At 46.5% G+C, this 14,298-nt stretch overlaps 1 protein-coding gene across 3 annotated transcripts in view; it reads right to left on the bottom strand.

The window, feature by feature from the left end:
* Positions 1–8,091: 8,091 nt before the first annotated feature.
* Positions 8,092–14,298, bottom strand: part of ASAP1 (ArfGAP with SH3 domain, ankyrin repeat and PH domain 1) — a 151,946-nt gene continuing 145,739 nt past the window's right edge. For all 3 annotated transcript variants that reach the window (XM_069957090.1, XM_069957092.1, XM_069957091.1), the window contains 2 exons: positions 13,127–13,249; positions 8,092–10,545 (listed from right to left, as the gene is read on the bottom strand). In XM_069957090.1, coding sequence (XP_069813191.1) covers positions 10,471–10,545; positions 13,127–13,249 — 198 coding nt within the window. In that variant the 3' untranslated portion in view covers positions 8,092–10,470. The remainder of the gene's footprint in view (positions 10,546–13,126; positions 13,250–14,298) is intronic.

Genomic DNA, 14,298 nt, shown 5'->3' with positions numbered 1-14,298 from the left:
CCGGACTGCACAGGAATAGGACAGCCCTGGAATCCTAAGGTAAATAGCGGGTGGCTCATATCAGCAGGTTCACTGGCCCGAACCTGCTGATAGTGCCACTTCAAGTTGGTATAAAGTTGTGCACGCACCCTATGGAACTGCGACTGAAAACCCATAGTAGATACTAAAGGCTGCGCGCGTCTCTGCCCATGTCGTAAAAAAAATGAAAATGTCGTGAAAAATTGCATTTTTACAACTTTGAAACTTTTCAGCTTGTACAGAAAATGGTTATGCCACATAAACTATATATTAAATAGCATTAGCAACATGTCTACTTTATGTTGGCGCCATTTATTAAACTATTTTTCTTTTTTTTTTTTTTTAGACAATACAATAGCAGTAATTTTCCAAATTTTCAGTAAAATTTCAAAATCAGATTTTTTTACTGACCTGTTCAGGTTAAGCTGGGTTCACACACAGTATATTTCAGGCTGTATATTTGAGGCTGTATAGCAACCAAAACCAGGAGTGGATTGAAAACACAGAAAGGCTATGTTCACACACTGTTGTAATCAAGTGGATGGCCGCCATTTAATGGCAAATATTTTCTGTTATCTTAATACAATGGCTTCTGTATTGAAATAATGGCCGTTATTTACCGTTATATGACGGCCATCCACTCAATTTCACCATTGTGTGGACAGAGCCTCTCTGTGTTTTCAATCCACTCCTGGTTTTGGTTGCTATGAGGACCTGACATGAGGACCAAATACAGCCTGAAATATACTGTGTGTGAACCCAGCTTTAAAGTGTATTTGAGGGGACTGTATGTTAGAAAGCCCCACAAAGCACCCCATTTCAGAAACTGCACCCCCTAAACTCTGCCAAAGCACATCCAGAAAGTGCTTTAACCCTTTAGGTGAGTCACAGAAATACGCAACCACAAGCCTCAGATATAAAGGCGCGCCTAGTGAATTTCAACGCCTCCGTTATATTTGGTCATTTTTGACCGTACCACTTCAGGTTGGCAGAGGCTCTGGGGTGCCAAAACATAAAAAACTACACCCCTCAAGGAATGTAACAAGGGGTGCGGTGAGCATCTGGACCCAACAGGTGCTTCACAGATTTGCAGAACAATGTGGTGTGAAAAATGAAAAAAATGTTCTAGCCAAGTTCAGCAATTTTTCATTATCACAAGGGGATAAAAGATAAAAAACCATAAAACGTGTAGCGCAGTTTCTCCCGAGTACAGAAATACCCCACATGTGGACATAAAGTGCCAAGCGGGCGCAGGACGAGCCTCCAAAGGGAAGGAGCGCCAATTGGCCTTTGCAAGCTGGATTTCACTGGAATGGATTTCAAGGGCCATGTCACATTTACAGAGCCCTCGTGCTGCCAAAACACTGGAAACCCCCCACAAGTGACCCCATTCTGGAAACTACACCCCTCAAGGAATCTAACAAGGGGTGCAGTGAGCATATGGACCCCACTGGTGATGGGCACAAATATGCCTGTTATCAAGGGGTCCATATGCTCACTGCACCCCTTGTTAGATTCCTTGAGGGGTGTAGTTTCCAGAATGGGGTCACTTGTGGGGGGTTTCCAGTGTTTTGGCAGCACGAGGGCTCTGTAAATGCGACATGGCGTTCATCAGCCATTCTGGCCAAATCCAGCCTCCAAAATCCAAATGGCGCTTCTTCCCTTCGGACGCTCGTCCTGCGCCCACATGGCGCTTTATGTCCACATGTGGGGTATTTACGTACTCAGGGGAAATCGCTCTACACATGTTTGTTTTTTCCTTTAACCCCTTGTGAAAATAATAATAAAAAAAAAAGGTTACACCAACATTATAGTGTAAAAAAATTTAATATTTCATTTTCACGCCACATTGTTCCACATATCTGCCTGTCACCAGTGGGGTCCATATGCTCACTACACCCCTTGTTACATTCCCTGAGGGGTGTAGTTTCCATAATGGGGTCACTTGTGGGGGGTTTTCACTGGCTTGGCAGCACAGGGACTTTTTAAATGCAACATGGCCCCTCGAAATCTATTTTACCCAAATCCAGCCACAAAAAGCCAATTGGCACTCCTTCCCTTCGGAGGCCTGTCTTGCAGCCGCATAGCGCTTTAAGTCTACATGTGGGGTATTTCCGTACTCAGGGGAAATTTCTCTACACATTTTATTTCTTCTCTTTTAACCCCTTGTGCAAATGAAAAATGTCAAGACTAGATCAATGTTGTTGAGTAAAAATTAAATTTTTTACACTTAAACATTGGCCTAGCCGTGAATTTTTTCATTTTCACAAGGGTTTAAAAGAGAAAAAAAAAAACACAAAATGTGTAGAGCAGTTTGTCCCAAGTACGGAAATACCCCACATGTGGACATAAAGCGCCATGCTGCCGCAATACAGTCCTCCGAAGGGAAGGAGCGCCATTTGGCTTTTGGAGGCTGGAATGGATTTCGAGGGCCATATTGCATTTACAAAGACCCTATGCTACCAGGACAGTGGAAAACCCCCACAAGTGACCCCATTCTGGAAACTACACCCCTCAAGGAATCTAACAAGGGGTGCAGTAAGCATATGGACCCCACTGGTGACGGGCACAAATGTGGAACAATGTGACGTGAAAGTGAAAAATTTTGTTTTTTCATTTTTACGGCACAAATATGCCCGTCATTAAACGGTCTATATCCTCACTGCACCCCTTGTTAGATTCCTTGAGGGGTGTAGTTGGTGCATATGGTTTAAGGACTTCATCAGAGAGATCAACTCATCCCATATACTGACTGTAGTCTAGAACACAATCAGATTTGTTCATGACGTTTGTGGTACCTTGCACAGGGACAGGGGTGGTGCTATTCCTGTGAATTGTGGTCAAAATAAGGACCCTGAGGTACTCTCACAGAGTTTGTATAGTTTCACGCCATACCGCGATCTCTTATTGGGAAGGTACTGGCGGAAATGGAGTCTTCCTTTGAAGCTCAGGAGGGACTCATCTACTGAGATGTATTTCTCTGGGATATATATCTCAGTAAATTTGGCTAAGAAATGCTCTATGACCGGCCGTACTTTGTACAGTCAGTCATACGCGGGATCATCTTGTGGGGGGCACCTTGCATTGTCCTTATAATGCAAGAATATTCGGATGGCTTTGAATCGAAACCGTGTCATGGCCATAGTGTACAATGTGTTTCAAATTATTATGCAAATATTATTTTCTCATATTTTCCAAAATTACCTATATGAATTGCAGCCATTGTAATTTTCCAGTCATTAACTATTCGAGTATAATTGAAAGGTTTTTGAACAAACTGCCTATGATAACACTATATTGAAAAATAAAAAAAAAAAAAAAAAACACTCAAAATGCACTAAAAATGCATGTTCTAAATTATTATGCACAGCAGAGTTTTCAACCTTTTCATTTTTATTAAGAACAAAAGAAATGGTAATTTGTGACGGTATAAGCATTAGCAGATTAATACAGACTGAAATCAAACAGTTTTAAAGTCAAACATTTATTCTAGGTGATGTTACATTTGCACCTAGGACCCCTTGTTCGAAAGGAGCTTCTGAACTCTCTCGTCCATCGAATGTCAGTGTTTGGATGGTTTCTGCTTCAATTGTTTTTTATGAGGACAGAATCCCCTCCCAGAGCTGTTACTTAGATGTGAACTGCCTCGCTCCATCATAGACTGCCCCCCTCCATCATAGACTGCCTCGCTCTATCATAGACTGCCCCCCTCCATCATAGACTGCCTCGCTCCATCATAGACTGCCCCCCTCCATCATAGACTGCCTCGCTCTATCATAGACTGCCCCCCTCCATCATAGACTGCCTCGCTCCATCATAGACTGCCCCTCTCCATGATAGACTGCCTCCCTCCATCATAGACTGCCTCGCTCTATCATAGACTGCCTCGCTCCATCATAGACTGCCCCTCTCCATGATAGACTGCCTCCCTCCATCATAGACTGCCTCGCTCCATCATAGACTGCCCCCCTCCATGATAGACTGCCTCAATCCATCATAGACTGCCCCCCTCCACCATAGACTGCCGTGCTCCACCATAGACTGCCTCGCTCCATCATAGACTGCCCCCTCCATCATAGACTGCCCCTCTCCATCATAGACTGCCCCCTCCATCATAGACTGCCCCCCTCCATCATAGACTGCCTCCCTCCACCATAGACTGCCTCGCTTCACCATAGACTGCCCCCCTCCATCATAGACTGCCCCCTCCATCATAGACTGCCTTGCTTCACCATAGGCTGCCCCTCTCCATGATAGATTGCCTCGCTCCATCATAGACTGCCCCTCTCCATCATAGACTGCCCCTCTCCATGCTAGACTGCCTCGCTCCATCATAGACTGCCCCCTCCATCATAGACTGCCCCTCTCCATCATAGACACTCCTTTTGATGATGCTCCAGAGGTTCTCCATGGGGTTGAGGTCAGGGGAGCATGGGGGTCACACCATAAGTTTGTCCCCTTTAATGCCCATAGCAGCCAGAGATGCAGATGTGTTATTTGCAGCATGAGATGGTGCATGAAATGATCTTTCTGCAGAATGCACGGTTCTTCTTCTTGAACCATGGCAGGAAGTGCTGTGTGAGAAGCTCCACAGTGTCCATCAACCAGCCATCGTCCACTCCATCCATCCGGACCATCGAACGTTGCTCGGCACTCATCGGTGAACAAAACAGTTTTAAAGTCAGTCTTCATGTATTGTTTGGCCACTGGAGCCGTTTCTGCTTGTGTAAGTGGATAGAGGAGGTGGACAGGACGGCTTACACACAGCTGCAAACCTCTGACGGACCCTGCATCTTGTTGTTCAGGGGATGTTGGAGGCACCAGCAGCTTCAATAACTTGTCTGCTGCTATGACAAGGCATTTTTGCAGCTGATCTTTTAACCTGACGTAGTTGCCTGTTGGAAAGAGTCCGCCATTTTCCCTTATCAGCGTTCACACGTGTGTGCTGGGAATCAGCTACATACTCCGATTGTGCGATGATCACAATGAAGTGTCTTGGTAATGTTGATTGCAGTCAGGCCTTGACCTAAAAAATCCACAATTTGCTTCTCAGCAGCCGACAGATCCCTTTTCTTGCCCAAATGTAGGCTGCTTAATAATGTGGGACAGCCTTCTTCAGTAGTCTTGCCTTTAATTGGACACACCTGCCAAACTAATTAGCACAGGTGTCTGCAGTTGCTTTCAGTGATATAAAGAGCCCTGACACACATCACCATCAATGAGTTTAATTGACAAACAAAATAAATTCTTACATTTTCACACTTTTTGCATAATAATTTGGAACACAGTGTAAAGTGGGGTGTTACACATAATATCCCCACTTCAGTATTGCCAAATTATGCTTTTTTTTTTACTAGGCCCAAGTGCAGCAGGAGCCTCCAAAATTTTCTCATTTCGGCTGCATCTACAGGGGTCCACGCCATAGGCCTAGCAAAAGAAAAGGAGAAATTGGTGCGTGTACAGGTTTGTTTGCGCCACCATCAAATTTATAAGGTCATCAGATAAATAGAGCTTGAAAAAGTCTATTTCTCTCAGACCTGTGGGGTTAATTTGGATTCCCGCCGCTACTACAAAGCCAGGAATCGGAGGCTGATAATTTAGGGGTCTGGGGTTCAGATGGGGTCACCTGTCTGGGGGATGGGGTCACCTGTCTGGGGGGCAGCCCGAGGCGTCCTCCTGGGACGCCTAGAAGGATATTCATCATTACTGGATGCTGATGAAGATGAATGGAGGAAAGAAGAATCCCCACACTCACCCTCACTGGCTGTTTCGGAGGTAATAAGAGCGTATGCCTCCTCCGCCGAAAACACTCTGTGGCCCATTTTTATATGGGGGTTAGCACGTAGGGCTATGTAAATGTAATGTAGGAAACTTTATTTCGAATTGTGTAGTGTTTTTTACGTTACAAAGTGTCGCCGCTGATCAGCACTCGGTGGCGGTAGAATGTACAAAAAACACACTGCCTGTACACCCCAAACCTGCTAATCAGTGTCAATTCACTGAACAGCAGCTAGGGGGCAGTCAGTCTCCTACCAACCTCAGCTGCAGCAGAAGAAGCAGAAGACGAGTGGGACAGAAGATGAAGCAGCTCCTCTTCTGGATGGATCGTGGCCCTGGACACCTCAGATCAGGTGAGTATGCAGCAGCTGCGGCATACCTAGTCTTCCTGACTGAGGTATGCAGGGACAGGATCAGTTATTGCATACAGCCCCTTTTCACTGTCATTGGTCAGTTAGTACTAACTGGCCAATGACAGTGATCGGGGAGGGTGGCACCATGGCCATGGGGTCCTTGGTCTGAAAGGGGATTGGTGCTGTCTCGGACCGCACCATTCACCTTCACCCTGGAAAGCTCCTGATCTGCTGTCACTGGCTGATCAGAATTGATCAGCCAATGGCAGCGATCGTCGCCGTGTGGGGGCGACATGCCGGGATGGCCTGCTATGCGTTATAGCAGCCATCTTTACCCGATCGCCCTGTTGCCTTAAAGCCCATGCACCAGGGGCGTAAATGTATGCCCGCTGTCCTTAAGGGGTTAAGTGATCTTAGAAAAATAGTTATTGCGATCATTTTTAACGATTTATTCGTCTAAACGCTGATCGTTCTAAAAGCCAAATAGTTGCTTCAAAATCCTTGGGCGAATTATCGCATTGTGTAAACACAGCATAACAAGGCCCATGGGTTGGGGTTCACTTACACAGAAACATTATCTGCCAAAGATTTAAACAGAGATCAGGTCATAAAGGAAAGACTGAGATTTCTCCTCTTTCAAATCTATTCCTGGCTTTGGCTTCAAACATTTGGCAGATAATCTTTCTGTGTAAAAGGACCATCCTAATAGCTGTATAGAGATCCCTAGTCATTACAGAGGCTGCACAACGCTCGATTTGCCATATGACACCACTGTAATTGTTTCATTCACCTGTTTATATTTCAGGACAATCAGCAGCAAGGTGGGAACACAGCCGTCTCCTCAGAAATAAATGAACACGTAAAAGCCTCTCACAATGGCCTCAATAGCTTCAGATGTTTTACTGGTGAAGAGCGCCATCTGGTGGTGACATCACATTATGTCCTGCAGACATCATTTAGGCAGGATTTAAAACAGATGCAATTTCTTTACCTAGGGCTGGGTTCACACCTGCACCAGAGGTTGTGTGTCATGGGGGTCACCAATCACTGGCATGAAAGGGCAGCAGTATTGTCCCCCTTTGTCTTTGCTTTCATCAGAAAACCAAATGCATATGTAGGTAGTAAAAGTCTATGAGAGATGATGAAACACAGCTGCCTATTGGTTCTAGTAGTGATTGGTAGGGGGTCTTAATAGCAATGCCTCAAAACAGAAGTTTAGTTGCACTTTAAGAAAATTTTACAAACTCTCAAAAGGGCAAAAATATTGTTCTTTCAATTAAGCTGGTGTCAGAAAGTGCCAGAGATTTATAATTTTCTTCTATTTAAAAATCTCAAGTTTTCCAGTGCTTATCAGCTGCTGTATGTCCTGCAGGAAGTGGTGTATTCTCTCCAGTCTGACACAGTGCTCTCTGCTGCCATCTCTGTCCATGTCAGGAACTGTCCAGAGTAGTAGCAAATCCCCATAGAAAACGTCTCCTGCTCTGGACAGTTCCTGACATGGACAGAGGTGGCAGCAGAGAGCACTGTGTCAGACTGGAAAGAATACACCACTACCGGCAGGACATACAAAAGCTGATAAGTACTGGAAGACTGGAGATTTTTAAATAGAAGTAAATTACAAATCTATATAACTTTGACAAAAAATTATTTGACTTTTTTTATGCCGGAGTACCCCTTAAATCTCTTTTTCCTAGACCAGTGGTGGGGAACCTTCAGCCTTCCAGCTGCTGCTAAACTACAATTCCCATCATGCTAAAGCTTTGGCTGTCCAGGCAAGATGAGAATTGTAGTTTAGCAATCGCTGGATAGCCAGAGGTTTCCCATCACTGTCCTAGACAGTCACAAGTGATATCACAGCTACAAGAAAGTTTTTAAACATATTTTAAGGTTTTTTTTTTCCTCCCAAATAAAAACACCACTTAAAATAAAAAATCACTTTAAACATTTTTATTAATTTAAAATATGGAATGATTAATAAAATGAGCTTGTGACTTTGCGTTAAAAACAGTATACTGTACCATACTCTGCAAGGTAAACTCCACAGGCGGAGAGAAGCTAAGGTCCTACCAGTCTCATTCCCTTCAGGTACGTATGTCCGGGACCCGGCTCTTAGAGTATTGCTGAAATACTTGAAAATAAGTTTTTTTGTTTGTTTTTTTCCTCCATGCAAAGTCTGAGAGACTTAGTTACCGATATCTGGCGGTTCTGCAGCCAAATTTTTTTTTTTTCCTTAAAGGGGCGGTGTCACCAAGAAAACTATGTCTATACTGATAGATTATGTAAAATGAAACATATTTCCAATGGACAAGAATTTCTTAAAATAAAAATTGTTTTGGAGATATAGAGTCACTAATCCTCCCCCCATATGTTGCTTTATTTCATCATCTGTCACCCTCGGTTACAGCCCACCAGGCATCCACTTTCTTGAGTTGCACATGCTCAGTTTAATCGTCACCTGATCTGTCTCAAGTACTGGCAGTTGGTTTTCACTTCACTTGCAAGCAAGGGGGAATGTGGGAAAGTGTCTGCACTGTTGCATGGCAACCACAGGGTCACAGTTTAAGAGAGGAAACCAGGAAGTGATTAGATCCATGGGGGAGAAGAACAGTACAGTGATGTAAGTTACTTTACTAAAAAATAAAAAAAAAGCACACTCAGTCTCCTGTACACATAAGTATGTGGTATAGATCAGATTTTTTACCTTCTTTACTTTGTGACACCGCCCCTTTAACTGTCACATTGAATATTTTGTCCAGAAAGAAAAATAAAAAAAATATAAATAAAATATTTCTACATGCAGAAAATATGTGCCTTTAAAATACCCCAAATAATAGTACATAAAATTCATTTTTTTGAAGTGCACAGAAATGAGAACATAAAAAAAAAAACTAAAAAAAAGTTTAGTCAACTTTTTTTTTTTTTTTTTTTCTGGGTACATTGGAAAAAAAAATAGACAATAAAATGGAAACACTCCTACAGTATGTACAAAATGTTTTTTTTCCCCCATCTAAACAATCACCACAATGAACAAGTTCCAGTCCGTAACACAATGATGTGGCCTGAGCCGTAGGATCCCGCAACAGCCCGTGAGAGGAGTGATGCCTCCTCTTTATAACACCGAGACTCCTCAGGGGCGGGGTTTAATAACTCCATGTTAAGCTTCTAGGTAACTAACAATATACATTTAAGTCCATTCCACTTTTCATCTATGAATAATTTATGGTACAGTTTAAATAATAAAAATTAAAAAAAAAGCAAAAAAAATTATACATAGGCATACATATTTATTTCCATGAGGCCCGTTGACCGCACAGATTTGATCTTTTTTTTTTATTTTTTTTTTATTTTACGTAATACTGTCTATTTCAAATAGATCTCTCTACTGGAAAAATATTCCCCTTGATCCTCACAGCTACAGAACAACTTGGTCTACACAAAGTATAAGGACTACACTTTTTGTCCCTGTTATTTATTACAGGTTTCAAGTATTCTGGAGTTTTTATATTTTTATTATTTTTTTTTTGTGGTGTGTGTGGTTTTGATAGACGCATGCATAATGTAAACAGACTAATAGTTTAGCGGTCGTTAGATTGAAAGTCCGATGTGTTTTTGTTCTTTTTTTTGTTTTTTTCTAATATATATATTTATGTATATTATATATATATATGTATATTACTTCTAATAAAAGAAGCCTTTAGATAGAAATATATCTTCTTCTTTTTTTTTTTTTACTACTTGTAGCAAAGTAACAGTAACGTGTGTTGCAAAATAGTCCAAAACCAAACAGGTACGGAGCACAGAAATACTTGACTTTTATCGTATTTTTCTTTTTCAAAAATTAAATCCTGAAATCGGTCTATCCGTAATAAATATGCGGGGTGATTGCTTTGCGGGTGGGAAGACTGGTGGAGCGGACTTACTCGCCATTCCCTCCGCTCCTCGCAGTACTGTGTGTGATACTGTTATTGAATACGGACATGTGACCAGGGAGCAAGTGCATAATAGAGATATCTATATATATATATATACTGTATCTATATGTGTATGGACAAGACAGCTCTGGCAGTACATGAAGTTGCCCGCAGGGGGTAAAAGTGCTGATAACCGGAGGGGTCCGGAGGAGCGGCGGCAGCGGCATTGGCTGCTCCTCTGGCTATAGTAATACTGGCGGATAACATAATACATTTACAATACACAGAATGGAAGTACTGGATGAAGGTAACAGTAGCTTATATACAGACGCGGGGGACACAGGGACGAGCCGAGGACACCGCTGGGGGGGGAGGGGAGGGGTGATCTGCGACACTTCAACATCCAGGTTCTATTCTGACAAGATGTGGACAAAAGACACTGGGAAGACTCCTTTTCTTTCTGGATTTCCTTCTACGTGACCGATCTAGAAATAGAAAAATCAAAAGATTTCATTATTAAAATCTGTTCTGATCCATAAAGGGATATGTGAATCTGGCCACCCATTAGTCACAGCAGGGTCTTCCCCTATCACACACTAGTCACAGCTGCCCCCCACTAGTCACAGCAGGGCCTTCCCCACACACTAAATACAACAAGCCCCCCCCCCCCTCAACTAGTCCCAGCAGGACCTTTTCCCCCACACTAGTCCCAGCAGGGCCTTCCCCACACACCAAATACAACAAGCCCCCCCCCCCCCCCCAACTAGTCCCAGCAGGGCCTTTCCCCCCACACTAGTCCCAGCAGGGCCTTTCCCCCCACACTAGTCCCAGCAGGGCCTTTCCCCCCACACTAGTCCCAGCAGGGCCTTTCCCCCCACACAAGTCCCAGCAGGGCCTCCCCCCCCACACTAGTCACAGCAAGGCCTCCCCCCCCACACTAGTGACAGCAAGGCCTCCCCCCCCACACTAGTCACAGCAAGGCCTCCCGCCGCACTAGTCACAGCAAGGCCTCCCCCCGCACTAGTCACAGCAGGGCCTCCCCCCGCACTAGTCACAGCAGGGTCTCCCCCCGCACTAGTCCCAGCAAGGCCTCCCCCCGCACTAGTCCCAGCAGGGCCTCCCCCTGCACTAGTCACAGCAAGGCCTCCCCCCGCACTAGTCCCAGCAGGGCCTCCCCCCCCCCACACACTAGTCCCAGCAGGGCCTCCCCCCCCACACTAGTCACAGCAAGGCCTCCCCCCCACACTAGTCACAGCAAGGCCTCCCGCCGCACTAGTCACAGCAGGGCCTCCCCCCACTAGTCACAGCAGGGCCTTCCCCCCCACACTAGTCACAGCAGGGCCTCCCGCCGCACTAGTCACAGCAGGGCCTCCCCCCGCACTAGTCCCAGCAGGGCCTTCCCCCCCCCCCACACACTAGTCCCAGCAGGGCCTCCCCCCCCCCACACTAGTCACAGCAAGGCCTCCCCCCCGCACTAGTCACAGCAGGGTCTCCCCCCGCACTAGTCACAGCAGGGCCTCCCCCCGCACTAGTCACAGCAGGGTCTCCCCCCGCACTAGTCCCAGCAAGGCCTCCCCCCGCACTAGTCCCAGCAAGGCCTCCCCCCGCACTAGTCACAGCAGGGCCTCCCCCTGCACTAGTCACAGCAAGGCCTCCCCCCGCACTAGTCCCAGCAGGGCCTCCCCCCCCCACACACTAGTCCCAGCAGGGCCTCCCCCCCCACACTAGTCACAGCAAGGCCTCCCCCCCACACTAGTCACAGCAAGGCCTCCCGCCGCACTAGTCACAGCAGGGCCTCCCCCCACTAGTCACAGCAGGGCCTTCCCCCCCCCACTAGTCACAGCAGGGCCTCCCGCCGCACTAGTCACAGCAGGGCCTCCCCCCGCACTAGTCCCAGCAGGGCCTTCCCCCCCCCACACACTAGTCCCAGCAGGGCCTCCCCCCCCACACTAGTCACAGCAAGGCCTCCCCCCCACACTAGTCACAGCAGGGCCTTCCCCCATACTAGTGACAGCAGGGCCTCCCCCCCCACACTAGTCACAGAAGGGCTCTCCCCCCCCCCCCCCCCTCACACACACACTAGTCACAGCAGGGCTCCCCCCCCATACTAGTCACAGCAGGGCCTTCCCTCCATACTAGTCACAGCAAGGCCTCCCCCTCACACTAATCACAGCAGGACCTTCCCTTCACACTAATCACAGCAGGGCCTTCCCTCCCACAGTAGTCACAGCAGGGCCTTCCCCCCCTCACACTAGTCACAGCAGGACCTTTCCTCCCACAGTAGTCACAGCAGGGCCTTCCCTCCCTCACACTAGTCACAGCAGGGCCTTTCCTCCCACAGTAGTCACAGCAAGGCTTCCCCCCCCCTCACACTAGTCACAGCAGGGCCTTCCCTCCCTCACACTAGTCACAGCAGGGCCTTTCCTCCCACAGTAGTCACAGCAGGGCCTTTCCTCCCACAGTAGTCACAGCAGGGCTCCCCCCCCCTCACACTAGTCACAGCAGGGCCTTCCCTCCATCACACTAGTCACAGCAGGGCCTTTCCTCCCACAGTAGTCACAGCAGGGCTTCCCCCCCCCTCACACTAGTCACAGCAGGGCCTTCCCTCCCTCCCACAGTAGTCACAGCAGGGCCTTCCCTCCCACAGTAGTCACAGCAGGGCCTTCCCTCCCACACTAGTCACAGCAGAGCCTTCCCCCATACTAGTGACAGCAGGGCCTCCCCCCCCCCACACTAGTCACAGAAGGGCTCTCCCCCCCCCCTCACACTAGTCACAGCAGGGCTTTCCCCCCCCCCCTCACACTAGTCACAGCAGGGCCTTCCCTCCCACACTAGTCACAGCAGGGCCTTTCCCCATACTAGTCACAGTAGGGCTCTCCCCCCCCCCCCAAATTAGTCACAGCAAGGCCTTCCTCCATACTAGTCACAGCATGGCCTTCCCCTCACAGCAGGGTTTCACTTCACCGTCTCCTCTAGCTATTTGCGGCTCTTTCCCTGCTTGTACAGTAAGGTCCGTACTCAATGACATGACAGGTCTGCTCCTGAACAGTATTCCTGGCCACTCACCCACCACTCATGATCCTCTTCACCAGTCACTATGATCACTTCTCCTTCAACAAATGTCAGCTCGTCGTCATTGTCCGCTTGGCAATCGTATATCGTCTTCACTCTCTTCAGCTTGGTTTTCCCCTTAAGGAAGAAATTGAAGAACAATGACATCTATCCTAATAAGAGTGATATCTGCAGCCACCCGAAAAGACCAAGAGAAACTAGAAACAGATCTTCCATATAAGAGGTGCTAGCAGTGGTCACCAGATTACAGTCAGACAATGAAACATAGGATTTGTATTATTTCAATTTATGGGAGCAGATATATTGTCTGAGCACTTTTTATGAGCCTCTAATTATATACTATGCCTACATCCTTGAGGCTTACTGTAATCACATTGATATAAATTGGAAACGTTTCTTGGTATGCTCTGTGCCTTGTACAAATGCTAACCCACCGGGAAGGGGGCTGAGCTGTTATCACGATTTGTAGTATCTATATACTGGTGTCACCTGTCACTGTACTCCCATCTGTGCTATTTATATACTGGAAATAGAGCAATGATCTCTGCAAGACCAGTCAAAGATAACACTGTCGGCTGCCAGTAAAAGCACTCAATGCAGTGAAATCCTAGGTGCATTGCTCCCTGGGAAACATGAATATGCAAAAGAAGAGCCTGTGGAGCCTCATTTAAGATTCTCAAAACACAGGACTAGCCAGATATCCCTCCAGACAAAATCCTGCTCCACACTGATGAGGGGCAACACCCCGACACAGCTGTCTGTGGATGGATACCTGGCCTTGGTTTATCCCTTGTCATTACATTGACTTATAGGGCCACTTAATATGGTGGTTTAGGTGGTTTCCCTACAGGAGCCACCCCTTGGCTGGGTCCTTCCCGGAGGGAAATCTGGCTAGTCCTGTGTTTTGATACTCTTAAATGAGGTTCAACTGGCTCTTTTTGGCTTATCTATATACTGGTGTCACCTGTCACTGTACTCCTGTGTTATATATATACTGGTGTCACCTGTCACTGCACACCTATCTGAGTTATCTATATAATGGTGTCCCCTGTCACTGTACTCTTGTCAGCGTAATCTATACACTGGTGTCACCGGTCACTGTGCTGCCATCAGTGTTATCTATATACTGGTGTCAGCTGTCACTGTACTGTGTTTATATATATTAT

Source organism: Dendropsophus ebraccatus, chromosome 2 (genome assembly GCF_027789765.1).
Source record: "Dendropsophus ebraccatus isolate aDenEbr1 chromosome 2, aDenEbr1.pat, whole genome shotgun sequence".
Classification (NCBI taxonomy): domain Eukaryota; kingdom Metazoa; phylum Chordata; class Amphibia; order Anura; family Hylidae; genus Dendropsophus; species Dendropsophus ebraccatus.
The sequence above is the reverse complement of the archived record's forward strand: the minus strand, read 5'-3'. Positions and strand labels throughout refer to the sequence as shown.